Raw genomic sequence first — 27,811 nt, forward strand, 5'->3', positions numbered from 1 at the left:
CAGTGTTTCTGTCTTGGAAATTCCATGGACAGAGGAGCCTGCCGGGCTACAATCTGTATGGTCGCAAAGAGTTGGACACGACTGAGTGATTAACACTTTCTCACTTAACTTGAAATCTCATGCAACAAGATTTATGTAGAAGAAATTTTTAACAGCTAACATTTTTTTTCTCTTTTTCTTTGATCATCTTTTTTTAAACTCTTAAAAGGATCTTGCCAGTCTGTACCTTTACCTGGTTAAATAGAGCCACTATAATGATGTATTGATAATTTTAAGAATGGCTGTATCAACAGTAGTAACAACCTGTTGAAAGAGAAGTGTACTAAATAAAAGGGACCCTGTTAAAACTCATTATTATGTTGCACTCATTTAATACTAATCGCAAAATAATATTCACAGAAATCTCAACTACAATAAAATTTTAGTTTTCAAATTCACATGAGGGCTTTGTTGGCAGGTTCACTGGCAGCATGTGGAAACTATTGAATTGGTCAATGATGGTTCTGGTCTGGGCTTTGGCATCGTAGGAGGAAAAGCAACTGGTGTGATTGTGAAGACCATTCTGCCTGGAGGTGTAGCTGATCAGGTAAGCTATTCCAGCAGGTATTTTATGTTTTATACAATAATACAGCTTCTTCTTGTATATTTCCATCAAAAAGAGGAGGCTTTGGCTTAAGATAAGGTCAGATTCTTTTGTTTTACTGGGCTTCTTTGTAAAATGATTTTCTTTGACTTGGAGTGGAATACATTTCAGAAGAGACCTTGATTTTCATTTAGAGTTACAATGATCTTAAGACTTCCAAATCAGAGAGTAAAGCCCAGGTTGTGATTTTGATCATTTTAGAGGTAGATTTTCTTTTTTTATGATTGTAAGTCATTTTTATAAGCCTGTTTATCTATTTTATAGCCACAAGGTATTGTGGAAAAAAGAATATTTCATTACTGAGGGGGAAAAACAAGAGTACAGCCTATTTTTTATTACTTAGAGTAGTTCATTAAGCCATTGCCATTTATGCTATATAAAGTTGTTGGAATATATGTGAGAAAATTATGAAGTTACTAATTGTGATTTATATTTTAATTTGACAAGTTCTGGTGTCTTCTTTGCCTTGATAATAATGTTTTGTGTACGAAGCTATTTGCTTCTGCGTGTGAATTTGAACTTACTTAGGAAGTCAGGGTCATCAAATATTGTTCATATTGGTAAATAAAAGGCAAACTTATGGGCAACCTTATCAATAGGGGTATTGAGAGTAACTCAATAGCATGTGTGTTTTCTCACTTTTAAATATTAGCCAGTATCAGGCACTCTCCAGTGAAATCTCTCTGACAGACTTGTGATGAATAAGCTTTCTCTTCTGTATAGAGTTGCACTAATACTGTAGGTACTTGCCACATACCACTTTTAAATTCAAATTTGAATTTATTAAAATTAAATAATATTACCACCTCAGCTCTTCCATAAGATGAGCTATATTTCAAGTGCTCTAGAACAACAGGCCCCAACCTTTTTGACACCAGGGACCATTTTGTGGAGGACAGTTTTTCCACAGACTGGGGTGATGGGGATGGTTTCAGGATGATTCAAAGGCATTACATTTACTATGTAGTTTATTTCTAACCTAATGCTGCTGCTGATATGATAGGGAGTACTGGTTCATAGCCTGGAGTTGGGGATCCCTACTGTAGAGCAGTATGTTGCTTGTAGCTGCCATATTGGACATTGCAGAACATTTTAACCACTGTAGAATGTTCTTGTGGACAATGCTTGTATGGAGGCTTACTAGATCACTGTTCACTTCCCTGGTCTATCTGAATTTACATTTTACAAAGATTTCATCTGCAAGCGAGTCCTTTAGGGATATTATCTTTGAAATGGCAGGGCAGAAAGTTGTGATATTAACTCAGAGCTTTTTTTGTGGTTCACACTGTATTTTGAGTAATATATATTTGTGTAGCGAGTTACACCTCATCTTTCAGTTCAGTTGCTCAATCGTGTCTGACTCTGCGGCCCCATGGACTGCAGCACGCCAGGCCTCCCTGTCCATCACCAACTCCCGGAGTTTACTCAAACTCATGTCCATTGAGTTGGTGATGCCATCCAACCATCTCATCCTCTGTTGTCCCCTTCTCCCGCCTTCAGTCTTTCCCAGCATCAGGGTCTTTTCAGATGAGTCAGTTCTTCACATCAGGTGGCCAAAGTATTGGAGTTTCAGCTTTACCTAGTGGCATTTTCTGTCTTTTATTTTCCTCAAAAAACTCACAGAAAGGCTAGTGCTTTCTTGCATCAAGTGTATGGAAATCAAATTGAAAAGCTCATATCAATTATTGATTTAAATAATATTTATGAATTTCGGTTACTTATATCACATTGAATGATGTTAGGATGCTTCGAAAGAGAGTTAACACTACAACACATGTTTAATGTACCAAGAATGCACAGTATGGCTCTTTTTTTGTTATTATTCCCATTCTCTCATTTTGAGTTTCTGTGATGAAATTAGTAATAATAACAAGCTGACTAACCAATTCGTCTTTATTCAGCATGGGCGATTGTGCAGTGGAGACCACATTCTAAGGATTGGTGATACAGATCTAGCAGGAATGAGCAGTGAGCAGGTAGCCCAGGTCCTCAGACAGTGTGGAAATAGAGTGAAGTTGATGATTGCAAGAGGTGCCATCGAAGAACCAACAGCACCTACCTCTTTGGGCATCACCCTTTCCTCATCCCCGGCTTCTACGCCAGAAATGAGGGTAAGGACATAAAAAGTTAATGGGAGGATCATAGACTAGAGCACTTGGATGACAGTGATGTTTATTTAGAAACTAAATTTATTAATGTTAGTGTATTATTGCTGAAGAATGAAACAAAATTCAGATATAGAATGTTTCAGCACTAATAATAGTTTATTAAATAGGAATACTATCTCACAAATGAAAGATTGATTAATGTTTTGCATTTTTCTCTAAGCAGCACTTTTATGAGGATAAGTGTTTTGAAGAATGAATAAGTTTAAATGAATTATATACTACTAATACCTAAAATGTTTTATTCTATATTTTTCATATTTAGAAGGTCTTCTGTAAGTTGGGTTATAAGTTCTAATCATTCCCTTTCAACAGCTTGCTTCTTAGTGTCTTTTTGAGGGCAAGGTGGATGAATAAAACTTACTAAAACCTTTCAATATTATTGTTTTAAGGTATGTCATATAACTGTTATAAGATTTGTAATGAGAAGTGGCTATTCTTGACCTAGTTATATAAGTTTTTTAGACACAAGTTATGCTTTCAGGGTTGTAACAAAAGCCTTATTCATAGACAGAGCATTCCATCTTTGTTCTTAACTTGATCTGCAAAAAGCTAGAATGTTTCAAAATTATTATAATGTAATGTTATCTCAAATAGTTAAAGTCATGCAGTATCATGGATTAAATATCAACAACATGATTTTATTGAGAAATTTCTTGTATATTTAAGAAGAGAATTATACTTACTTTCTATATGTTTTCTAGCAAATTCTAGTTCTACATTCCTTTCTTGTAGATCTAAAAGCAGGTTTTTTATTTTCTATTACAGTTTTTTTTCTAAATAGTTGCTACAAATTCCTTTTTTATTATTCTAACCTCCTCTACAAGCCCTTTACAACTTTATTAGAACACTTGAAATTTCCATGATTCTGTTGTTTTTAGGATTGTGTTTGGTTGCTATTTTTTGCAAGGAGAAAAAAGTAAAGAAAGCCTGTTTATGAAAGTATTTAACTGGCATTCTTTTGTGGTAAACAAAACATTTTATTCAGCAATATATAAATGAATGCAATACCGAAAACCACTTGATGTAATTGAAAGCTTAGAAAAATATCTATTCTGTGCATATCATCATTTCTGAAGCTTGTGCCCCTTTTAAAATCATTCGATAGTCAAATTGCCACCCTCTAAAATAGCACTTGCATAAGTCTTATTAAAAATAGAAAACACATTTGTTACAATTGAAGCAGATTTCATCCTGTCATTTTCTTGTAATTATCTAAACTTTAAGCTTTTGCTAAGTTTGCATAGATAATTATGTGCAACGAAAAAATAAATCAAACTTTACTATAAAACTATATCTCATTTAGGTGACTATCAGTGAGGTATAGAGTATGCTTAAAGAAAATCAGAAAGCATTACCAGCTAGCCCCATTTTGCCCGTCTATTCAAACTGTAGCCTTCTTTCTTTTGTGATCTTCCTAGGGTACTTTCTGGAATCTGCTGACACCACACTAGTATATAATACCAGCAACTTGTTGATGACTTACTGCACTAGTCCATTCATGCTTTATTCAGGGAGCCTTGCCCTTTAGTCCAGTATATAATAACAAGTCTACACATTAGAGACAGTGCTTTCAAATATCATTCCGGGTGAAGGAAATCAGCATGGAAAGGCATGCTTTCCTTCTAAAGGGCTTTTCATGTTGAAGTTTGAATTTATAAAGCAAATACAAGGACAGTTTTAATTAATATTTGGTACCTTTCACGGGCTTTCAAAATAACCATCAGTCTATTAATATTTTATCTGGAGGACAGGTTCACTTTCATGATGTTAGAATCAGCTTCCAAGTTAAGACAGAAATAATGGCATGTCTTGAGCAGGCAGCATGGCCCTTACATTCTAAGAGGGTTTGCATATTGTGCATCTTTTTAGAGCAGGGGCTCTGCAACCAGTGCCTCTGCATTTGAATTCTTCCTCTATTAGATGGTTCACTGTGAGTCCTTGGAAAAGTTTATGTTTCTCAGTTTCCCCAGATAAAAACCGACAGTAATTGTACTTGCTTCATAGGCTTCATCTAAGGAGTAAATTAATTGAGAAATATCAAATGTCTCTTATATAGAAACTGCTCAGTTAATCGGAGAAGGCAATGGCAACCCACTCCAGTACTCTTGCCTGGAAAATCCCATGGATGGAGGAGCCTGGTGGGCTGCAGTCCATGGGGTCGCTAAGAGTCAGACACGACTGAGCGACTTCATTTTCACTTTTCACCTTTCATGCATTGGAGAAGGAAATGGCAACCCACTCCAGTATTCTTACCTGGAGAATCTCAGGGATGGGGGAGCCTGGCGGGCTGCCGTCTATGGGGTCACACAGAGTCAGACACGACTGAAGTGACTTAGCAGCAGCAGCAGCTCAGTGAATGTTAGCTGGACTTTTTCTTATTCTTGATAGACAGCTAAGCAAAGTGATGCTTAGAAAAAGTCAATGAAAAGCTAGATTTGAGCTTGTAATATGGATTCAAACCCTGACTTATTTCAACTCTATTATATCCTCTAACTTCTTCAAAGAAGAAGAGATAAGAAAGCCTTCTTCAGTGATCAATGCAAAGAAATAGAGGAAAACAACAGAATGGGAAAGACTAGAGATCTCTTCAAGAAAATTAGAGATACCAAGGGAACATTTCATGCAAAGATGGGCTCGATAAAGGACAGAAATGGTATGGACCTAACAGAAGCAGAAGATATTAAGAAGAGGTGGCAAGAATACACAGAAGAACTGTACAAAAAAGATCTTCACGACCTGGATAATCACGATGATGTGATCACTCATCTAGAGCCAGACATCCTGGAATGTGAAGTCAAGTGGGCCCTAGAAAGCATCACTACGAACAAAGCTAGTGGAGGTGATGGCATTCCAGTTGAGCTGTTTCAAATCCTGAAAGATCATGCTGTGAAAGTGCTGCACTCAATATGCCAGCAAATTTGGAAAACTCAGCAGTGGCCACAGGACTGGAAAAGGTCCGTTTTCATTCCAATCCCAAAGAAAGGCAATGCCAAAGAATGCTCAAACTACCGCACAGTTGCACTCATCTCACATGTTAGTAAAGTAATGCTCAAAATTCTCCAAGCCAGGCTTCAGTGATATGTGAACCATGAACTTCCTGATGTTCAAGCTGGTTTTAGAAAAGGCAGAGGAACCAGAGATCAAATAACCAACATCCGCTGGATCATGGAAAAAGCAAGAGAGTTCCAGGAAAACGCAAGAGAGTTCCAGGAAAACATCTACTTCTGCTTTATTGACTATGCCAAAGCCTTTGACAGTGTGGATCAGAATAAATTGTGGAGAATTCTGAAAGAGATGGGAATACCAGACTACCTGATCTGCCTTTTGAGAAATCTGTATGCAGGTCAGGAGGCAACAATTAGAACTGGACAGGGAACAACAGACTGGTTCCAAATAGGAAAAGGAGTACGTCAAGGCTGTATATTGTCACCCTGCTTATTTAACTTCTATGCAGAGTACCTCATGAGAAACGCTGGACTGGAAGAAACACAAGCTGGAATCAAGATTGCTGGGAGAAATATCAATAACCTCAGATATGCAGATGACAGCACCCTTATGGCAGAAAGTGAAGAGGAGCTAAAAAGCCTCTTGATGAAAGTGAAAGAGGAGAGTGAAAAAGTTGGCTTAAAGCTCAACATTCAGAAAACGAAGATCATGGCATCTGGTCCCATCACTTCATGGGAAATAGATGGGGAAACAGTGTCAGACTTTATTTTTGGGGGCTCCAAAATCACTGCAGATGGTGACTGCAGCCATGAAATTAAAGAACGCTTACTCCTTGGAAGAAAAGTGATGACCAACCTAGATAGCATATTCAAAAGCAGAGACGTTACTTTGCCAACTAAGGTCCGTCTAGTCAAGGCTATGGCTTTTCCAGTGATCATGTATGGATGTGAGAGTTGGACTGTGAAGAAAGCTGAGCGCCGAAGAATTGATGCTTTTGAACTGTGGTGTTGGAGAAGACTCTTGAGAGTCCCTTGGACTGCAAGGAGATCCAACCAGTCCATTCTGAAGGAGATCAGCCCTGGGATTTCTTTGGAAGGAATGATGCTAAAGCTGAAGCTCCAGTACTTTGGCCACCTCATGCGAAGAGTTGACTCATTGGAAAAGACTCTGATGCTGGGAGGGATTGGGGGCAGGAGGAGAAGGGGACGACCGAGGATGAGATGGCTGGATGGCATCACGGACTCGATGGACGTGAGTCTGAGTGAACTCCGGGAGATGGTGATGGATAGGGAGGCCTGGTGTGCTGCGATTCATGGGGTCGCAAAGAGTTGGACACGACTGAGCGACTGAACTGAACTGAACTGAACTTCTTCCAAAAGGAAGGAGAGCCACTCCTGAAAATAGAATCTGTTAATAAGAAACTAATTTTTTATGATTTTCACAAAAAACCAATAATGTATTTCTCTGAAGAGGGTGTTTAGCTTTACTCCTGACATTGCTTTTGAGTAAAAATGTGATGCTGAGGCCAAGTTGTCAAGTTTGAAGGAGTAATCCCTAACTATAATTCTTTAGCAGAGTTCTCTAGAACTAATTACAGCATACCTTTTCTAAATGAAGAGTGTGGCTTGAAAAAGCTAGTTTTGTTTGTCTGTGTGTTTATTTATATGTATTTTGTTTTTGTTTTTACAAATTGTATTTCAGGTTGATGCTTCAACTCAGAAAAGTGAAGAAAGTGAGACATTTGACGTAGAACTCACTAAAAATGTCCAAGGATTAGGAATTACTATTGCTGGATACATTGGAGATAAAAAATTAGGTAGTTTTTAAACATTAATATTCTATTTCTTTTATCTTGGCAGTTGCCTCTGATGTCTTTGTCTTATGAAATACTGAATCAATATAATACATTTTCATGTGTCTGATGATATATTTTCATGATAAACTGATGGAAGTCTTTCTTTGGAGTAGTGCAGGTTACTGTGATATTTTATTTCACATAAACAAAACCATTGTCTTTTTCTGTAGCCAGTGTTTGTACTAGTGATTTTGTTTGCATGGTTTTTTGATTTACATCTACTCAGAATTAGGACTTGATTTTTAGGAAAATGGAGGATGGGTATTCTTTGAGTGTACTTCGTAAATAGTAAAAGAAAACAAACTTGTTTCTAATCTTAGAACCTTCTGGGATCTTTGTTAAGAGCATTACAAAGAGCAGTGCTGTGGAACATGATGGAAGAATCCAAATTGGAGACCAAATTATAGCAGTAAGTAGCACATTTAATGACAGCTTTGTTAATTTTCACGGTTGAGAGATGCATTCTCCTGGTTTATACCATTTTGAGAGCTATAGGTAGCTTTGTACTAATTTAACCTTACTTTTGTGATTTTGGGTGTCAGTATTACTCATTATATTATTAGGAGGAAGTCAGAGCATTGGATAGAAGGTTTATTGATGTCATTTCTGAAAGTGGGACTGTTTCTTGAATAGCTTCTGATAGATCTGATTTCAGCTTTTAATGATTTTGGTACATTAATAATCTTTTTTGTATTTTAGCTACAGATACTCTGAAGATAAAGACCATACATTATAACTTTTAGTGTATTTGAATCTGAATTTGAGTTGTGTGCATTTTTTAATATCAGAGAGTGACACTACATTTGTTGGCCCCATGACCAAGGCTTCTTTAGCTAAAACAGTATAAAGAAATAGAGCCAGACCCTCTTAGTTAGATCAAGGCAGCATTGTTTTCCTAGTAACATTAGTATGTTTGGCCATATAGCTGTTCAAGGTAGTGTAAAAAGAATCCAACTTTCAGTTCTGTGTTTAGTTGTAAACTGACCTACCCTAACTACTTTTCAGAACATGCATCCAAGAAACCCTGCATCAAGGGCTTTCTGGTTTAATAAGTTTAGAAAAAGCTTCCTGGGTTACAGTTTCTTAGGAATTCACAGTACACATTGAAAAATAAAACAACTGAGAAGTTTTCCAGTAAAGAATCTTGTTTAACTCTTTTGTTTCAGAGGTTCCTAAACTGTTGTAATCATGGGTTCTTTCTTCCCCCAAACATATATTAATATTCTCTGTAGTAGTTTTGGGGAATGCTGATTTATCTTAATGTGCATTTGTTTATGCTTTAATGAAGTCTTGATTTTCACCTTGAGATCTTAATAATAGTAAGAAAATAGAATGTTAAGATAGAGGAGTCGTGTTCACTGCAGCATTATTCGCAAGAGCTAAGATGAGTAAGTGACCCAGAGTTCCATCTGCAGATAAATGGATAAAAATATGCTATATACATACAGTAGAATATTATTTAGTCTTATAAAGAAGGAGTTTCTGTTACATCCTACAACATGGATAAACCTCAAGAGCATTATGCTGAGTGAAATAAGCCAGGCCCCAAAAGACTGTGTGCTTCCACTTAAATGCAGTATCAGAAGTAGTCATGCTTATGGAAACAGAAAGTAGAACAGTTATTGTGAGGGGTGGGGTAGAGGAGGAGATGGGGAGCTATTGTTCAGTCGGTTTAAAGTTGCAGTTTGCAAGATGAAAATGTTCCAGAAACGTATGACAACCTGAATATACTTAACTCTACTGAACTATACACATAAAGATGGGTAGGATGGTAAATTTTATGTTTTTGTGTTTCCTTTCACAACTAAACTAAAAGATAGTGTATGTGCCCTTTGCTTCTACATTGCAATTCCCTGACTTTGCTTCATCTTAGTTCTATAAAACTGCTAACTACACCTGTTCACCTCTTCAAATCTGCTCTAAAGATCAAGTTGTGCATGTCATGTAAGCTGACCATACTCTGTAAAAGAGCTTTCCTGTTGTAGCTCTGTTTTAACATACAGTGAAAATTAGCTACTTTTTTTTTTTTATTTTGGAGGAAAAAGAGGAGAGAGTGAATATAATATATGCATAATTTAAATCTATATCTGATAAAGAATTTAAAATTGAATACATAGCTAATTGGCCCCCCAGGCTATATATTTTAATCCAATAGAATGCTTTCTTAAAAATCAGCATTCTTGAGCTAAAACTCAGGAGAACATACAATTTACTCATTTAAAAGTATATGATTAAGAAACTCTTAGTTTATAGTTGTGTTTATAGTTGTGTCTTCATGATCACAATCAATTTTTGAACAGTTTCATTACCTTTGAAAGAAATCCTGTCCCGTTAGCAGTTACTCCCTAGTTCTTAGATCCTCCTTGCCCTGAACAACTACCAACCTACTTTCTGTCTTTTTAGCTTATTCTGGACACTTCATGTAAATAGAATCATTCAATAAGTGGTGCTTTGTGATTTGCTTCTTTTGCTTAGTATAATGTTTTCACGTAGGTTTGAACAAGGTCCATCCACGTGTAGCATCATCAATTCTGAGTTTATTTTTTTTGTTGAATAATATTCTGTTGTATTAACACACCATATTTTATTTATCCATTCATCAGTTGATGGACATTTGAGTTGTTTCTACTTTTTGGCCATTATGGACAGTGCCACTATAAACATTCATGTAATCGATTTTGTGTGGATATATGTTTTCATTTCTCCTGAGTGCATATTTGGGAGTATAATTGCTGGATCATATACCTCTGTATTTAACCATTTAGTGAGAAGCAGGATTCCTTTACCTACAATATTGAAATAAAGAAACTTCCCTGGTATGATTTTTAAGAAAACCAAATGAATTATTTATTTGAAATACATAGTATACTTGGTACATAAGTATGGTTTAATTAATTAAGCAGATATTTATTGAGGGTCTGAAATGATTACGCATGTATGTCTCACAAAAGCTTCTCTTCAAATTTGTAATTATTTGCATTGATTTATAACAGGAATGTCATATAATTTGGCTTGAGCAAGATCAGTGCTAAAGGAGATTGTTGACTCAAAAGTGGAAGCACCTTTTTTCTGAAGTATTTTCTTGCTTTCAATAAAATCACTGTCTTTGCTTTCATCAGTGTTACGATTTTTTATTTTTAGCAACATTCTCTTACTTCAAAGTTAGAAGCACCTTGATTTTTAAGAAATATCATGCAGTGCTTTGATCATGCATTGATTTTGTGCAAAATGCCATCATTTTATAGTCTTTTGAGAGATGGGTAGGAAAGTTCTTAACCCTAGTTGTTTTTCACGACTGCAATCTTTAATTTTTTTTTCAATTTTGTCTTGGCAGCAACTATTTTGAACTATAATGTTTTTATTTTTAATTATTGAAGTGTTGAAAGGATTAAGAAATTATTTCTTATTATTTAAGGATGTATTATTTTTTAAAATAAAGTCTTTTATCATAAGATTCCTGTTTTATGAATTATGCTCTCTTAAACCCCTAGGGTTTCAGTGTCGGTATTACAGGGGCAGGGAATAGAGCCAATGAGACTTTTTCTTTACTACATAAGAATTAATTTAATAAGGGGACTCTATTTTGTAAAGTCAACCAAACTTGTCATTAGATAGAGTCATATATTCATTTTTTTAGATTGGTATACAGATATCTTTGATAAAAGCAGTATAGAATTATGCGTCTGATTTAAAAAATGTTATGCAGGAAATGTATCATGAAAAGAAAATATGGAAGGGTATCAGATGTTGCCTTTGCTATTCTGTGACTTTGTTAGTCTCAATTTCCCTCTTTGTATATGTGTATAATTATAGGCCATGTTGGAGGAGGGCTTGGCCAGCTAGGTTGAGTGTACTGAGGAGCTGGCTTTTCCATTTGTTCTGACTGGGATTTCTCCCCTATAATTATTCATAGCAGTATCTGCACTGCACTGCCATCTCCTCAAGATGGCATCCAGACGGTTTACCGTCATTGTACCTCGTTCCACAGCACTTCTGTCTCCGCGACAATTGGGTCTCTTATTGTGATAATGAGGGACCAGAGCTGGCCTGAGCCCTCACGCAGTTTCAGTGCCTTGTCCCATATGTATGATGTGTGTAATTATGTTGAACAGAAAGTGCTTCCATAAGGCTTGGGGTTTTTATGTTTATTAGTCACTTTTTCATTTTATTAATAATAGTACCTCTTGAAATCTGCTATTAAATATTAACAAAAGTTTTGGAGTAACTTTTCAGTACAAAGTGCCATGCACTGTAACTTTGGAAAAGTAGGTACCATTATTCTCACATTACAGATGGAAGATACTGAGAAATTTTGAACCAGTCTAGGATTAAAAGTCTGTAATTATTCCATTATAGCAATTTCTTCTGTGCTAGTACCTACCATCTGTGAGATTTGAGTAAGGAATATACTTTTAAATTCAGGTCTTCAGGTTTTGGGGGAAAAAAAGGAAACATGTTTTTTCTTTACATAATGAACTTTATTGCTATTTAGTAGACAAAATCATATACATTTGATTTTCCTTAAACTGCATATTTAAAGAATTGAGCTGTGAAAATCTATTGCACATGAAAACTTGCAGCCTAAGTTATGTGCATTTTAAGAATTTTTATGGCACCTCAAAGTTGAGATTTTTGTGAGATTTTTCTCTATGGCTACCCTGAGAATAAATAACATGTTTATTTCTTTCAGAGTAATTTTTATCTTCGAGGTCTAAAGAACATTAAATTTGAACATGGCTTAAAAAGCTCTTCTCATAGAAACCACTCTTAATACTTTATGATTTAAGATTTCAGAAAATTTCCATGTATCTGTACTTAGGACTGTATTTGTTTATACCTTTTTATTATTTATTTAGTTTAGAAATATACCTGGTACGTATAGTTGTGTCAGCAAATATGGATCTATCATAATATACTTAAGCACCTCTTATTCATGGAAAGGATATTGTTTATAGTGGTTTGCTATTATAAACAACTGTGTTACATACCATTTTGTATATCTTTTATGGACCAAGACTTAAAACTTTTAACTTTGCTGTAATAGTATTATTTAGATTTGGATTTTACTTATTACTCAGCACTAACCCTTATGGCAGAAAGTGAAGAGGAACTAAAAAGCCTCTTGAGGAAAGTGAAAGAGGAGAGTGAAAAAGTTGGCTTAAAGCTCAACATTCAGAAAACAAAGATCATGGCATCCAGTCCCGTCACTTCGTGGGAAATAGATGGGGAAACAGTGGAAACAGTGTCAGACTTTATTTTGGGGGGCTCCAAAATCACTGCAGATGGTGATTACAGCCATGAAATTAAAAGATGCTTACTCCTTGGAAGAAAAGTGATGACCAACCTAGATAGTATATTCAAAAGCAGTGGCATTACTTTGCCGACTAAGGTCCGTCTAGTCAAGGCTATGGTTTTTCCAGTAGTCATGTATGGATGTGAGAGTTGGACTGTGAAGAAGGCTGAGCACCGAAGAATTGATGCTTTTGAACTGTGGTGTTGGAGAAGACTCTTGAGAGTCCCTTGGACTGCAAGGAGATCCAACCAGTCCATTCTGAAGGAGATCAGCCCTGGGATTTCTTTGGAAGGAATGATGCTAAAGCTGAAACTCCAGTACTTTGGCCACCTCATGCGAAGAGTTGACTCATTGGAAAAGACTCTGATGCTGGGAGGGATTGGGGGCAGGAGGAGAAGGGGACGACTGAGGATGAGATGGCTGGATGGCATCACTGACTCGATGGATGTGAGTCTGAGTGAACTCTGGGAGTTGGTGATGGACAGGGAGGTTTAGCGTGCTGCGATTCATGGGGTCACAAAAGAGTCGGACACGACTGAGCGAGTGAACTGAACTGAAACCTTGTATGCCACATTTTTCTCAGAGTTTTAAATCTGATTAATTGCTCAGTCAGCTAGAGTGTTTTTTGAATAAATTTCACAGAAAGAGAATGTGTTGGTAGACTTTCAGAAGCTTTTCTCTCTGAGAACCTCTTATGTTGCCTTTTGCACACCTGGACATTTTGGCTGGCAATAACATAGACTTCGCATAAAGAAGACTTGGGGGGATAGTCTTAAACAGCCTTTTAAAATTTGTCGTTAGAATTAAAGATTTTAAAATTAAAAAAAAAAAAAAATAAAGAAAAAAAAAAAATAAAATAAAATTTGTCGTTAGATGTCTCTTTTATCTTCTATAGGAAAAGGTCTTCCTTTTCCCTTGGAGGAAATCTTGGTCAAGTTGCTATTCTCAGAAAGTAGAATGTCCTGTGGCCAATCAGGATCACCAAACACAGCTCTAATTTAGTAATTAAAGATTTCCCATCCTAAATGATATTCTAATTTCAGCCCCCACCCTGGCCTAGCAGAAGCCTGCTATGAACTGGTAGAGATAGGGAGTGCACTCCTAGTCTGTCTTCCATACCGAGCTTTTCTTTTCCTCCCCCCGCCCCCCTTCTTGTTATGCCTGCTGACCCTTACCAGTGTGAAGGAAGACAGTAAAAGACAAGCACTTCATCCCTGACTGGCACTTCTGAAACATGGTTTTTTGCTCTGTGAGCCTGGCTCGTGCTTAAATGCAACAGTCACTTAGGGTTCCTTCTTGGGTTTCTGGGAGACCCTACTAGAAATATTTGACTGAGCGTTCCATGACAGATGGTGGATTTTTCATCTGACTGACTCTTCTTCCCTTTGGCTGCAGTTTCTCAACATTCTGCTCCATAAATTCTCATTTTGGGGCACCATCATTCCCTGGGGGTACTCTTGGGTAGGTTTCAAGGTGGCTCCAGCCTGGCTGTCTCGTGTGTGTGAGTGTGTGTGTGCATGTGTGTTTGTGTGTGGCACCCTTCTGATCTGTGCCCAGACAGAGTCAGGCTGTCAAACAGTTCTCAACATAATAGCAGTTTTCTCTTGTTTCACTGTCAGAGCAGTTAAAGAGCCTCGGCCTTAACCTCCTGATAGAGCTAAACACAAGGTACTTACTGCATCCTTCCTTACAACACGTGACACAGCTCTTTGGACTTGTGGTCATAGGTTGAACATCTACGTGGGGATTTATAGTACTCTTCTCTCTAAAAAAGTAAAGCAGCCTCCTCTTAAGTCTTTGTTAATCTCTAACAGCCCAGCCCTTTAATGTCCTAAATGTGTACAGATTATAATTCCAGACTGCTTAAATTTCTGCTTTGTGGTCTTCTCATGACACACTTTGGTATAAGATATAACATCTCATGCTATAATTGATGCTATCAGATGCTATCTTATGATACTATAGGATAACATCGTAGCATCAGAACCATAATTTCCATTTTCATATATGTTACACTGAGAATAAAATTTGGGGTTCATAATTCCTTTCACAAGTTATCTGCTCACTCTGTTTCCTAGAAGCTAATAGGCTCTTTTCTTTTGATTTTTGAAATCTAAGAATTTAATCAAGATTTGTCTGGGTGTTAGTCTTGTTTCTAGTTTTTCATATACCTCTGATTTATAGAGGCAGATTTCTTTATCTCCTCATAATTTCCTTGGTTATTTTTCCTTAGTTATTCCCTTCTCCCATGTAATTTTTTGTGATTATATTGATTTTCTAGATCAGCCTTAATATGTCTTCAGTCTTATTTCCCTGATCATTTTTATCTACCTATTCTTATCCTCTGAAAACATAGGAAAACTGCATATTCCTGTCTTCCATTCCATGACTTTGTACAGTATGTAAAATGCTGTTGATGCCTTCATTGTAATAGTTTTCTTTTTTCTTTTTTGGTAGATACTTGTTTCTTCTTTGTATATATTCTCTCCATTTCCATAAATACAATGAAAAATGAATCTCTTTGAAGAGAAGCTTCAGAAAATATCTTTCTGTTCCCTGAAGTGACAGTCTCATTGGAAGATATTTGTACTCACACTTCAGGGCACACATTTTCTTTCAGACTGTGGTATTCTATTCCTGTGACCTTTTTTTTCTCAGAGATCTGTGAGAACTATGCTTGTGCAAAAGAGAGATGAGATAGATTTTTATACAAATAGTTCAGGAATTGCAAAGCAAGAAGGAAGGAAAAAGTTTAAATTTACAAGTCAGTTTCACTTGTAGATTAATGGAATATAGAGGAAACCAGGAAAACAGGATGAAGAACATTGTATGTCTGTACTGACAGATGGTTTTCTGTGCGTGTTGTGGAGTTGGTTGGGGTTGTGTGTGCATGTGTGACTTCATTGCATGTATATGATTCTGTGTGGTGTATGCTCCCAGCTTGGTGTGATGCCTGGCACTTGATTGGTTTTTGGAATCACCAGTTGAAGTCCATATGTACCTTCTGACTGCCTCCTTTTAATGAAAGACAGTTGTATTTTACTGATGTTTCATCTGACAGACCAAACAAGATGTTCCCTCACATGTAGATGTAGCTGCCCTGCCTTCAATCTGGTCGTATTCAGACCATTCCTCATAGAAGTTCCTCCGAGTTACTGGTATAAGGACTTGTCTTCTTCCATGGTTTCCAGTTTTGTTTTAGTGTTTTCTCTGTGGTTATATTTTAATTAGTCTTTCTAAAAGCGAATCAATAAGATAGAGGTGGGAGGAAAGAGGAGAGAGTTAGACACCTGTGTTAAAGTTGCCATTTAGTACAAAAATATCATACAAAACTTAACTTGCAGAGTATCAGACTGATCATTTCAGTCAGAGGTCTCTAGATTTTTTATTGAATATCCTCATTGGTTAAAGAAAACCAAACTATGTCAATCTATCAAGCGATCAATCCATCTATAATCTATTCCTTTCTCCTTCCTTTTTTCTATGTATTTATATATGCTATATGATATATTATGCATCTTGTTTTATATATTTATTATATACAAAGTTAATATATTAATTGTATATGTGTATATAAAACAATGAGATTTAAAAATATATTTAATTATGAATTTTATTACATTCTTCCAGAAACCTCTGCAGTAAAGGTACTTCATCTTGGAGACCACTGATAACAGGTCTTATTGTAGTTCTCATTCATTTAGTAAATATTTGGTGAGCACTGTGCTCAGAAAAGCACGATACTTACATAGCCATTTTACAGCTATTTCACAATTCAAACGGTATATCAGTGACTTTGAATTTCAGCATTAATTGTATTGTACTACTTTTTCAACTTTCCAAATTTTTCCTTTTAAAATTTTATATAGTTTAAAAATTAAGCTGTTATAACCTGCATTTGTTTATTTGGAAATATAATTTGCTTCACAAGTAAATCTTTGCCATATGAGCCAGCTTCCCATTTGTGAATATCTACTGTGAAAACAGCACTAGTTTTGTTGTGTGTGTGTGTGTGTGTGTCCTCATGGCTTGTGAGCTGTGTTCCCCGCTCAAAGATGCCTGAACCTGGGCCATCAGCAGTGAGAACACAGAGTCCTAACCACTGGACCACCAGGGAATTCCCAGCATTTTGCTTTGCTGACACACAGAACCTGTCCTCTTGGAGGATGCAGTCATAGACCAGATAATGCTTGAAAACATAAAATTGAATTTCTGATAAATGCCATGAAGGAGAATTGGTAAAGGGGACTTTAACTGTAGTGATGGGCATCAGTAGCGTAATTGTGGAAATAACTATTGAACTAAGCAGTTATGGGCTTTTTCTCAGTGAATAAATTAGAAGCAGTGTGGGCTGGAGGGGGCTGTCCAGAGAATCGAGACTGAGGGAACTGAATTTGCAAAGACCTCATGACTGAAAGGAGTGCTTCAAGTCAGAGAAAGGGAAACGATCCTCTGGAGCTGGAGGGCAGAGAAATAGACAGGATGCTGCAGGATGAGGTCGATGACACAAGGTGGGGTTGACACAGGCTGTTCTAAGCCACATTGAGAATGGGGAGCACAGCTTAAGGATTGTTCTATGTGAGGCAGGGTGGGGTGATAAGATCATATCTGTAGTTTGCAAAGATCACTGGGACTCTCAAGTGTTTTATCATTTGTGAACAGGAAAAAGGGAAAATATTTTTTGAAGAGGCAAAGATATAAAAAGGAAGGTAGTTTCGTCATCTTTCTTTGGATTTGTCAGCACTGTCAGTGACCACTTCCTTCATGATCATCTATACCTCTGTGTCCTACCTAGTATTGTTTTCCAAGCTTGACTGTGTATTCGGATCTCTTGAGAAACATAGAAGAATATTTTAAGAGATAGAGAATCCGGGGCCTCACCCTGAGACCCGCTGGCTTATAATTTCTAGAAGTGAGACTCCATTACTTATACTAAAACAAATGAAACACCCTTGCATGATCCCAGTGCATCTGAGCTAGTACTGGTCCCCAAACAGGTCAGCCCATTCCCTAACTAGGGGAGTACTCATTCCAGTTCTGTTCTCACTGACCAGCAGTAACTGTGTGTTCCATGGGTTGGTATCCTTTTATTTTTACCATGTCTTGTTCTAACCATAGGTAGATGGCACAAACCTTCAGGGTTTTACCAATCAACAAGCAGTGGAGGTGTTGCGACACACGGGACAGACTGTGCACCTGACGCTAATGAGAAGAACTAAGCAGGATGCTGAACTGGCGTCACGGGAGGACGCCACAAAAGATGCAGTTTTGTCTCCTGTTAATGCAGATGTTAGCAAAGGTGAGAACACGTGAGTCTGATTTTTCGGTTAGACTCATATCAATTTTGTTCTAATTCTGAAATTATTTAAAGAACAGCTTAGTTGTAACTATTCATTAAGAACCAAGTAAAAAGGGATTTTAATACAGTGGGGATTAACTGCAATCAGGGATTTGTCTGTTAACTGTAGAAACAACTTCTGAATAAAGCAGATTTCTGTCCTGTTTTCTCAGTCACCACTACTCATTTAGAATCATGTACAGTCATTTCCCTTTCTGTTGTTACCTTACTTTGGGACGTCATTGATACATTTTCTTTTTAGGGGGAAGTTTGTTGTGCCTAGATTATGTATGTGAGCCCTGTAATGTTTCCAAATTGCCCAGCCTTTTCTTGAAGGAATCCGCTTTAAGTCAGTGTTTAGGCTTGACTAGCTCGGTCGGTAGACCATGAGACACTTATTTCCACATTTAGAAAATGTCATTCATAAATGTTTGTGCATAAACATCTCTAAAAATTACCAAAATTCCCGCGTAGCCCCCTGATGTAAGCATTTATTTGTAGAAGTCAGGCTGTTGGTTTGAAAGTGCGTTTCATTTCTCAAACTGTTGACCATTTATTCCACACACTACTGATTGCAGACCAGGAATCAGGGAGGCAAATCCCAGGGGAGTTTTATCACTTCTTTGTTCTATTAGCAGAAGAACTTTCCTGTAAGTACCTGTGATTGTTGAAAATTTTATATACAAAAAGCTAGCTCTCATCTAGGTGTTCGAATAAAGTGGAGTTTGAAAAAGTCAAGTTGCCTGATTATATTACAGGCCAAAGTGCTAAAATCTTCTTATCTTTAAGATAATTATCAAGAAGATGAAGATTCTTTATCTCTGAGGAGAAACACCAGCATATTACCAATTGAAGAAGAAGGTAAACACATGGAGCCAGGTTATTACTGTATTTATTACTTTTTTTAGAGAAATGACTTTTACAAATGTGGTTCAACCTCTATGGAAATATTATAAATTATTAGAAAAATAGCTTTCAAAAAAGAGTGTTAAATCCTTGTTTAGAGATGTGATTTATTGCTCTAGTTGATTAAAATTATTTATAACTGGCAGATTTTCTTGCTGAGTCAGTCTTCTTCATTTTTTTAAAACTAAAACCTTTAGAAATCATTCTGTTACATACATGGTTTTATTTCATTCCCTTTATTTCTTAAGATAGAACCAATATGTCTCTTACTGAACAAGCAACAGTAAAGGGTTAAAGCATTTAAAAAATAAACATAAAAAATGAATCTTTAAAGCATAAACTCTTAAATGAAAGTATGCCGATTTTGCAGGCTTTTTCCTCCAAATTTTTTTCATACTGCTTAAAGATATTTTAAGGCAGCATTATTACACGAAATTATGTCAACATGTTGCTGCCATCTTTCTAGGCTGGGTGGTCCATGCTTCCTTGACCTGTCATATTGCTTTAGGTGTTTGACAAATTAAATCTACTGAATGAAGCCCAAGACAGATTTCCTTATGGGAATTCTGCCCTTCACTAAATAGTTATATTGAAGTGCTGCAGTTCGTTAAAATATTTGCTCCTTCGTTGTTAAGTATTTTTCTTGCTGAAAATTGTGATTTAACTTTTTTGGTTTAAGTGAATATTTGTGTTCACAGTGATATCCCAAGAGTGAGATATGTAGGATTCTCAGGTGTTAATTACAGTCTGCAATTTTTACACTAGGAAGTGTAGGAATTATCTAGGATAAAGTGAATATCCCAAGTACTTTATTGTTCAGTTGCTCTTTCGTATCCAACTCTGATCACATAGACTATAGCACGCCAGGTTTCCCTGTCCTTCACTGTCTCTTGTAGTTTGCTCAAACTCATGTCCGTTGAGTCAGTGATGCCATCCAACCATCTCATCCTCTGTTGCCTCTTTATCATCCTGCCCCCAGTCTTTCCCAGCATCAGGGTCTTTTCATCAGGTGGTCATTGGCTCTTTGCATCAGGTGGTCAAAGTATTGGAGCTTCAGCATCAGTCCTTCCAATGAATATTCAGGGTTAATTTCCTTTAGGATTGACTGGTTGCTGTCGAAGGTACTCTCAAGTCTTCTCCAGCACCACAGTTTCTGGAAAAGGATAAAAAACGTTTCAAAGCATGAAACTCGAGATAGTAGATGGAGAGAGTGTAGTGGATGGCCTTAAAGGCTCAACTGTCTGTTTTACTTTGGTGATGTGCATTGAGAGTGGGAGGGTCTAGACTTGGGGTCAGGAGTCCCACAAGCTTTTTAAAATAAAGGAAAAAATGTCTAAACAATTCTAATGCCTCCACTCAAGTGCTGGTCCTCAGACAAGGGATATGATATCGTTGCCTCCTCCACAGAAATTCAACTCATTGTGTGAGTCTGGGCAAGTCATTTGACTTTTCAGTAACATCAGAAGTTTGGACTTTAGGGTTTTTTTAAATATGCCTGGAATCTCATCTCGGGGCATTTGGGGAAGGGGGAACATGGAGGGTTTTTGGGACTGTAGATTGATTGAATGAATAAAAATCTTTTATTATTAGCTTACAGAGTCCCTACTTTCTTTATTCAGAATCTCACCCTCCTTGAATCACTGCTCACTTGCATAACCACTGCAGAATCAGAGAAGTGGGTTATGGGAGGAGGTGGGACTGAACTGACCCTCCTGTTTTTAACTCTCATCAGGTTAAAAGGTGTCCTATAATCTGTGTTCACTCCTGCACATGTATCCTCTCAGCACTGAATACACTTTTGAAGAGAAAACACTTATTTTGGGGGGCTGGTCTCCAGATTTTTTAAAAAATATATAGTTTACTGTTTCTAGTTTCTCAAGGAGAAAGCTGATATTATTAATTTAATGCATAAAAAACCTGGAATAGGCCTGGAGTGAAAGCCCGTTCATTCCACTAACAAGCAGGCAGTTAATGAGACATCTGAATTTTAGAATACTCTTTAAATTTGAGAATTGAATGCTAAAAGTGATGTTGAATATCTAATTTAGGGAGTAGTGCCTTGTAAAGATTTTTTTTAAGATAGCCTTTATGAGTAAGAAATATGATGGCATGGAAATCCTTGAATATGACTTGAAAATTATCCTCAACCAGTTTATTTTGTTTTAATTCAGTATTGTTTACATAATTGTTTTGTGAATTTCCTCACAAAATAGATTTCACTTTCCTTTTTTTTTCTTACCAATTAATATGATTCCTATTATAGGGTTTTAATTTACATTTCCCATTTGTTTCTTATTTTTTATTTATATTTTCTCATTGTACATGGAGTACATGGGGTTGCACTTATTACTTGTTAATTTCTTTTGTTTGTTTTTTTGTGAGACATAGCATGTTCCCTTCTGTACTCTGTAGAACCAAATGAAAATGAAAGAGATTAACATAGAAGGCAGTATAGTTTTTTAATAGTCACTAGAGGGTCATCAAGTGAATCCTAGAGCTACTTAGAGTCCTCATTCTTTTAAATAAAAGTTAGATAATATATGGATACTTTAATTGAAATATAGTTAAGACCCAAAAGATACCTCTTAAAAGAGAATAGTGTTGGAATATACAGTTCTAAAGTGAATTGTTAAAATTGTAGAGAAATAAGAGTAAATCGTATATTAGGAGAAGAGTCAAACTTACTATTGTCATGTCGGTTCTTCCTCGGTTCTTGTCTCATTTCAACAAAAATTTGGAATGACGAACTGAAGGGTTTAAAGCAACAGAGAGTTAACAGCTCAGTTCAGCTCAAGCAGACAGATCTTTTACTCCAAAGACATGGGAGCAGGCTGACCCCAAAGGAGTTGTCATCCTCCTTCTGATTCCTCTTGGCTTCCCCCTTTTTATACTTTCTGTCTCCTCCTTTTGGTTATGCCCTGTGCAAAATGCAAAATAGGGCTTGTACTCACCACCAGTCAGTGAAAGTGAATGCAAATGGGCACCTGCTCAAAGCCTATTGACAACTGCAAGTTATATAACAGCAGGCTATGTTGTTTATGCCTTCCCATAATTCAGTCTTTTGTCAGGGGTGTGTGTGTGTGTGTGTGTGTGTGTGTGTGTGTGTGTGTGTGTGTGTGTGTGTGTGTGTGTGTGTGTGTGTGTGTGTGTGTAGAGTATTTATGAACCCTTAGTGGGCTCCTTCCTAGTTGCCTAAAGGTTACCTGGAGAAGCCCCTGTGGTTAGTGTGTCTTGGGCGCATGTGCCCAAGTTGGAAAAATCTGTGGTTATTTTGTAGCATATTTGTGAGCTCCCCTGGGTGTGTCTAGGATGGGGTTTAGAGATCAGCTTGCATCCTTTTCAGCCAGGCCACCCCTCTTTGCTCATGCCTAACTTCCTACCTAACAGTATGACAGACAGGTTCTCATCACTGTGTCTCTGGTACAGAATACTGAAACATGGAGATTTTTGTAGTATGCCACTAATTGTGTCTGCTCTTCATTAGTGTCAGCTGAGCGGGAAGAAATAGAAGATGCTCAACAACAGGAAGCTGCCCTGCTGACCAAGTGGCAAAGGATTATGGGGATTAATTATGAAATTGTGGTATGCTAGCTTCCCCTCCCTTACTTCCTAATTTGTGAACTGTATTTGAGCGGGGAACTTCTGACAGTAATAAAGATGACTGTTATTAATAGTCAAAGATGACTATTGTAAATAGTCCTAGAGAAGTTGCAAACACCAGGGTTTTTCTCAAAGACCTAAATGTGCTGATTCAGATATTAAAAAATTCAAATTGGAGAAAGTTGGATTGTAAATAACCAAGGTGCTAAAGTACAAGGACTAGAAGTTTTAGAACTTATAATTCATCCCTATTTCTTGTCGTAGTGTATATTATATAGATAAAAGGAAGAGTTTTTCTGATTCTCATTCCTGGGATTTATGGAAAGAATCTGAATTGAATGACAGAATTTACTTGCAAATAAAACAAAAATCATCATGACTTAGTACAGAATTGTAAAAAGAACTTTTTCCTATTTACTCTTTATCATTCTTATGCTCTTACTCTTCTTCAGGGTTTTTAGTCTGCATGCTTTTTTCATTTTTCTTAGGCCATAGTGAATCATTTCATGTTTGTTTAACAACTTGCATACCTAGAGTAGCAGTTGTGATCTGCTATTCTAAAAAGTGTTTTAATGAAGTGGACATTGATTATGAATCTTTAGGTATATACCGGCTAATTTCAGGAATTTCAAAAGGAACAATAAAATACTTGGTTAGGTAAAAATTTTCATATTGCTTATGATATTCAAGTAGCTCTAGATTAAAGGTGATAAAACACAAGAGATAATTACATATAATATTAATAAAAATAACATTTACTGAGTACTTTGTGTCAAGCAGTATTCTCAGTGTTTCTGTTAATCCTCATTACAAAGTTTTTTTTTAAACACTCAATTTGTGTCAAGTAAGATTTGAGTAGCTACAGCTGTGACTACCATTTTAAATTGAGTCAAGAAAGAATAACAACAAAGTCCAACTTAACTATGGTTAGTTTAGCAGGAAATGATAGTTGGGAGGTTCCTTTGTGGGGTGGGGTTAACGTGGCTGGCATGCCCAACTGAGATTGCACGCCTTTGAGTCATAATTGAGTGGTAAGAGGACACTTTCACTGGCCACTCCTCACAGAGGTCAGAACGGAGACTGTGGGCCTTTAGCTGCCCTTTGTCTACATGTTATTTTGGTGGCGCTTCCAGTAATGGATCGAGTGTGAAAATTTATTATAAGTCTGAAAGGACTAAGCTGTTTATAGGCCCTTATCAAACATAGGTAAATATGACGTTTGGATTTACAGTTGCTTCCTATGTAGTTACACAGCACAAATGAAGTAATAGGAGGAGTGGGGTAGTAGAGAGAAGGATTGATGGATGTTGTAAGGGGGGACATGGACGGCTGCATGGAGAAAGTGATACCTAAATAAGGAATTGATGGATTTTGTCAACAATAGGTTTAAAACTCAGATAATGCAGCTTCCAGTATTAACTCTGTGCTCATTATCATTAAGATTTGAAAAAGATCTTTTATAACCAAACAGTATTTTTCTCAGTTTCTCTATCGCTCAGTTCCCTTAACTATAAAGGAGATAAAGCAGATTTTCTTTAGTATACTTTCTGATTTTAATATTATAGTGATTGTTCTGTCTGTAAAAATAGTGATTTCCTAATGTTCTTCGTTATTTAGATGAACAGTAGAAAATAAAAAGTTTACTCTCCTGTTTTAAGCTTTGATTCGCTTTTAAAGACAAGTGTTGTCCCCTTGATACAGTGTACGGTCCAGAGCCTGAGCCATGGGTTCCGACTGCTGAGGTTCAAAGTGCTTTTATTAGCTGCGTGACTATTGAAACTGACCTCTCAGAACCTCATTTTTGTAAGTTGGGAAGCAGGGATAGACATAGTACCTATTTATGAAAAGTAAGTGAGATAGTCTGCGTAATGGGATTAGTGTGGTCCTAGCACATGGAAGGTGATAAGGGTGTGTCTTTCTGTGTGTGGTTTGAGCTCAGGCTTCTGGTTTTATCAGTGGTCCTCTGACTACCCTCCATCTGGTATCAGCGTCTTCGATACCACAGAGTGTCTTGGAAGCTTGCACCTGGCTGCTTCCTCTTGGTTTGTATTGGTTCAGGGAACTAATAGACATCAATACTCTTTCCAAGGCAAAATGCTAAAGGTTTGCAGCTTTAAAATAAGGTTTTTGAAGCTTTTGTGAGAAATTTGACCTTCTAGGGGGTGAACATAAAATACATATACAGAAAAAGAAGAAAAATGAAAGAATATTAAAAATTGTGATGATATTTCTCCTTTCAGGTGGCTCATGTGAGCAAGTTCAGCGAGAACAGTGGGTTGGGAATAAGTCTGGAAGCAACAGTAGGCCATCATTTTATTCGATCTGTCCTCCCAGAAGGTCCTGTTGGACACAGTGGGAAGCTTTTCAGTGGAGATGAGCTGTTAGAAGTAAGCAAGCTATTCCATCTTCCCGTTCGTAAATAAAATTCTGAAAAGGCTGTGGGACACTTAATGTGGTAAACAATGAAGTTCTTATTTCGAGTTCCTCCTCCAAAGGGTACTTGAGAGAGATACATAAGTAAAACTTTACCCACAGCAGAAATTTCTAATCTGTACGTGCATTGATCATCAGACCTAATTCCATGCATGGTTTTTGTTTGTTTTAGGTCCAGAGAATATAAAAACTGGCTTTACATTGTTTTAAACATTCAAATTTTAGAATAGGTAATATATTCATGTTTTATAATCACATAAAAGACAAAAATATACTCCAGTGAGTAGTTTTTTTTCTGTCCCAACCCTTCATTAGGTGTAACTGCTTGTTATTGGTTCTATGCAATCTTCCAGATATTTTTAATGAATATGTATGAAAATTTGAACTTGTTAATTTATCTCACTTTTTAAATGTATTAGTATATAATAAAATACATGCCATTTTTTATCTTGAATTTTTTCATTTAATGATAATATATCATTTTAAAACAAGCTTTATTCTTTGGGAACAATTTTATTAATTCTCCCTTTCCAAACTATTACACAGGCATATGAAACATGGGTGAAAACTAGTGATGTTTCTGTGAGTACTTGAGAAAGTCCAATTCCAATAAGACTGTAGTGTTGCATGTAAACTATTTTAGGCAGCACTACTACAGATCCAACCATAGTTCTGAGCATAGTACAGCTATGATCATCCCTTGAGTACAGTTTATATTAATGTAATAAAAAATTGCTTTGAAGTGTTAGGAAGTGTTCTTTCTTGGTCAACTTGTCTTTTCACACAGGTGAATGGCATAACTCTACTTGGGGAGAATCACCAGGAGGTGGTGACCATTTTAAAAGAGCTACCTATAGAGGTGACAATGGTGTGCTGTCGTCGAACGGTGCCACCTACAGCCCCGTCAGAGTTGGAGAGCCTGGACTTACGTGACATTGAACTAACAGAAAAGGTATCAGACACGCAGACACAGGAGACTAGTCTGAATGTATAATGGGAAGGCTGTACGACGTTTAAAAGTCTTTAAGCCTTTATTTTCTCTTACTTGGTACTGATTTCCTCACAAATCCTGTGGCGTATAGGCTAGCCCCTGGAGTCAGACAGACAGAGGTTCGAATCAGGCTTGACCCTTACTCTCTCGGTGACCACGGACAGGTCACTTCATCTTTCTGAATCTCACTTTTCTTGAGGTAAAATGTCAGTCATTAGGTATTATTGCAAAATAGGTGCTTCTATAATTCATTCACAGTATTCCTATGAAATAGACACTTGTCCCCCTTAATGGAGGGAAAATTGAAATATGAAAGTAGTGAATATATAGTACATATCTAGTCAAAGATACTTTTGTATAACCTCCCCAGATCAGTGCTTGTCATGTGGGTGATAAGAATAGGGGAAAATAAGAAACAGAATGCCAAATTCTGTAGAAATCAGTGTAGTACCATGCATGTCCAGATATATTTTATGTGATATAAATGGGATTATTACAATAAACCAGGTGGACAGATTTGCGTCCATGGTCCTACTGTACAATAATTGTTAAAAAAGCAAAGATAGCATTTAAAGTAACATTTCATCATCAAAAACATGTTTTTCCTATCTAATGTCTTCAAGAGCTATACAAAACTGAGTTAATCTAGACTCACTGTAATATATTTGACTAAAAGACACTAATGTTTGAACCCCTATTTTTGTGCCAAGTGCTTTTTAAATATTACCTTACTTAATCTGCAAAAATTCTTTGAGATGGGTACTGTGAAGCCCAGGTTAAGAATGCAGCTCAAGGCTACACAGATAAAATAAAAATAATAGAGGAAGTCTTCAAGCCAAGGCCAGTGTGTCTTTAGATATCATCTTGCCACTGTGCATGTTAATTTATTAATGAAACAATCACGTGCACAACTCATAGGATTTTAGAACCCTTGTTTGCTCAGTGTGTAGAACTTATACATACAGCCATTTCCTCTTGAATTGTTCTAATTTATCATAAGCATTCTTTTTCTTTAATATCAAAAATAGCTTTAGATTTCTTTTTCTAACAACAGATGTGATTCAGACACTGATGAAAAAACGGTGAAAATCACATAGAATTATGCTACTAAGATAGAATCACTATATATTTTATGGAAGCTCTTTGAACCATACATTTTAAGTGCCTATTACAAGTTAGGTTATTTCTAAGTTGCTGCCTTAATTCATAAAGGTTTCTTGATAAACTGTTGCTGCTCATATGCGAGTGCTATATTCTGGGCAGATGCTGGGAATCTCCCTTTTCCTCATAGTGTTGGCATGTACATCTGCGGATCTAGTACATCTGAAATAAGAGCTGTCTGGTCTGTTTATCCAGCCTCACGTAGATCTAGGTGAGTTCATCGGGTCCTCGGAGACAGAGGATCCTGTGCTGACTGTGACTGATGTGGATCAGAATGCAGAGGAAGTTCAAGGACCTTTGGCTATGTGGGAAGCCGACATTCAGAACATAGAGCTGGAGAAAGGGAGCAAAGGACTTGGTTTTAGCATTTTAGATTACCAGGTAAATATATCCTACTTTTAACAAATTTTTTTTTAAAAAGATAATGTGCTAAATGTGTATTGTTACTGGCAGAGCAAAAGTAGATAATACTTTAGA

At 36.7% G+C, this 27,811-nt stretch overlaps 1 protein-coding gene across 1 annotated transcript in view; it reads left to right on the top strand.

Moving 5' to 3' along the window:
- MPDZ (multiple PDZ domain crumbs cell polarity complex component) overlaps nucleotides 1–27,811 on the top strand; it is a 181,095-nt gene that overhangs the window by 57,923 nt on the left and 95,361 nt on the right. The window contains exons 7-16 of the mRNA XM_052645436.1: nucleotides 458–586; nucleotides 2,545–2,754; nucleotides 7,459–7,573; nucleotides 7,933–8,021; nucleotides 18,024–18,204; nucleotides 19,033–19,122; nucleotides 22,634–22,731; nucleotides 24,990–25,136; nucleotides 25,970–26,134; nucleotides 27,530–27,715. Of these exons, the coding sequence (XP_052501396.1) occupies nucleotides 458–586; nucleotides 2,545–2,754; nucleotides 7,459–7,573; nucleotides 7,933–8,021; nucleotides 18,024–18,204; nucleotides 19,033–19,122; nucleotides 22,634–22,731; nucleotides 24,990–25,136; nucleotides 25,970–26,134; nucleotides 27,530–27,715 (1,410 nt within the window). The remainder of the gene's footprint in view (nucleotides 1–457; nucleotides 587–2,544; nucleotides 2,755–7,458; nucleotides 7,574–7,932; nucleotides 8,022–18,023; nucleotides 18,205–19,032; nucleotides 19,123–22,633; nucleotides 22,732–24,989; nucleotides 25,137–25,969; nucleotides 26,135–27,529; nucleotides 27,716–27,811) is intronic.

Source organism: Budorcas taxicolor, chromosome 8 (genome assembly GCF_023091745.1).
Source record: "Budorcas taxicolor isolate Tak-1 chromosome 8, Takin1.1, whole genome shotgun sequence".
In the NCBI taxonomy this organism is placed as follows: Eukaryota; Metazoa; Chordata; class Mammalia; order Artiodactyla; family Bovidae; genus Budorcas; species Budorcas taxicolor.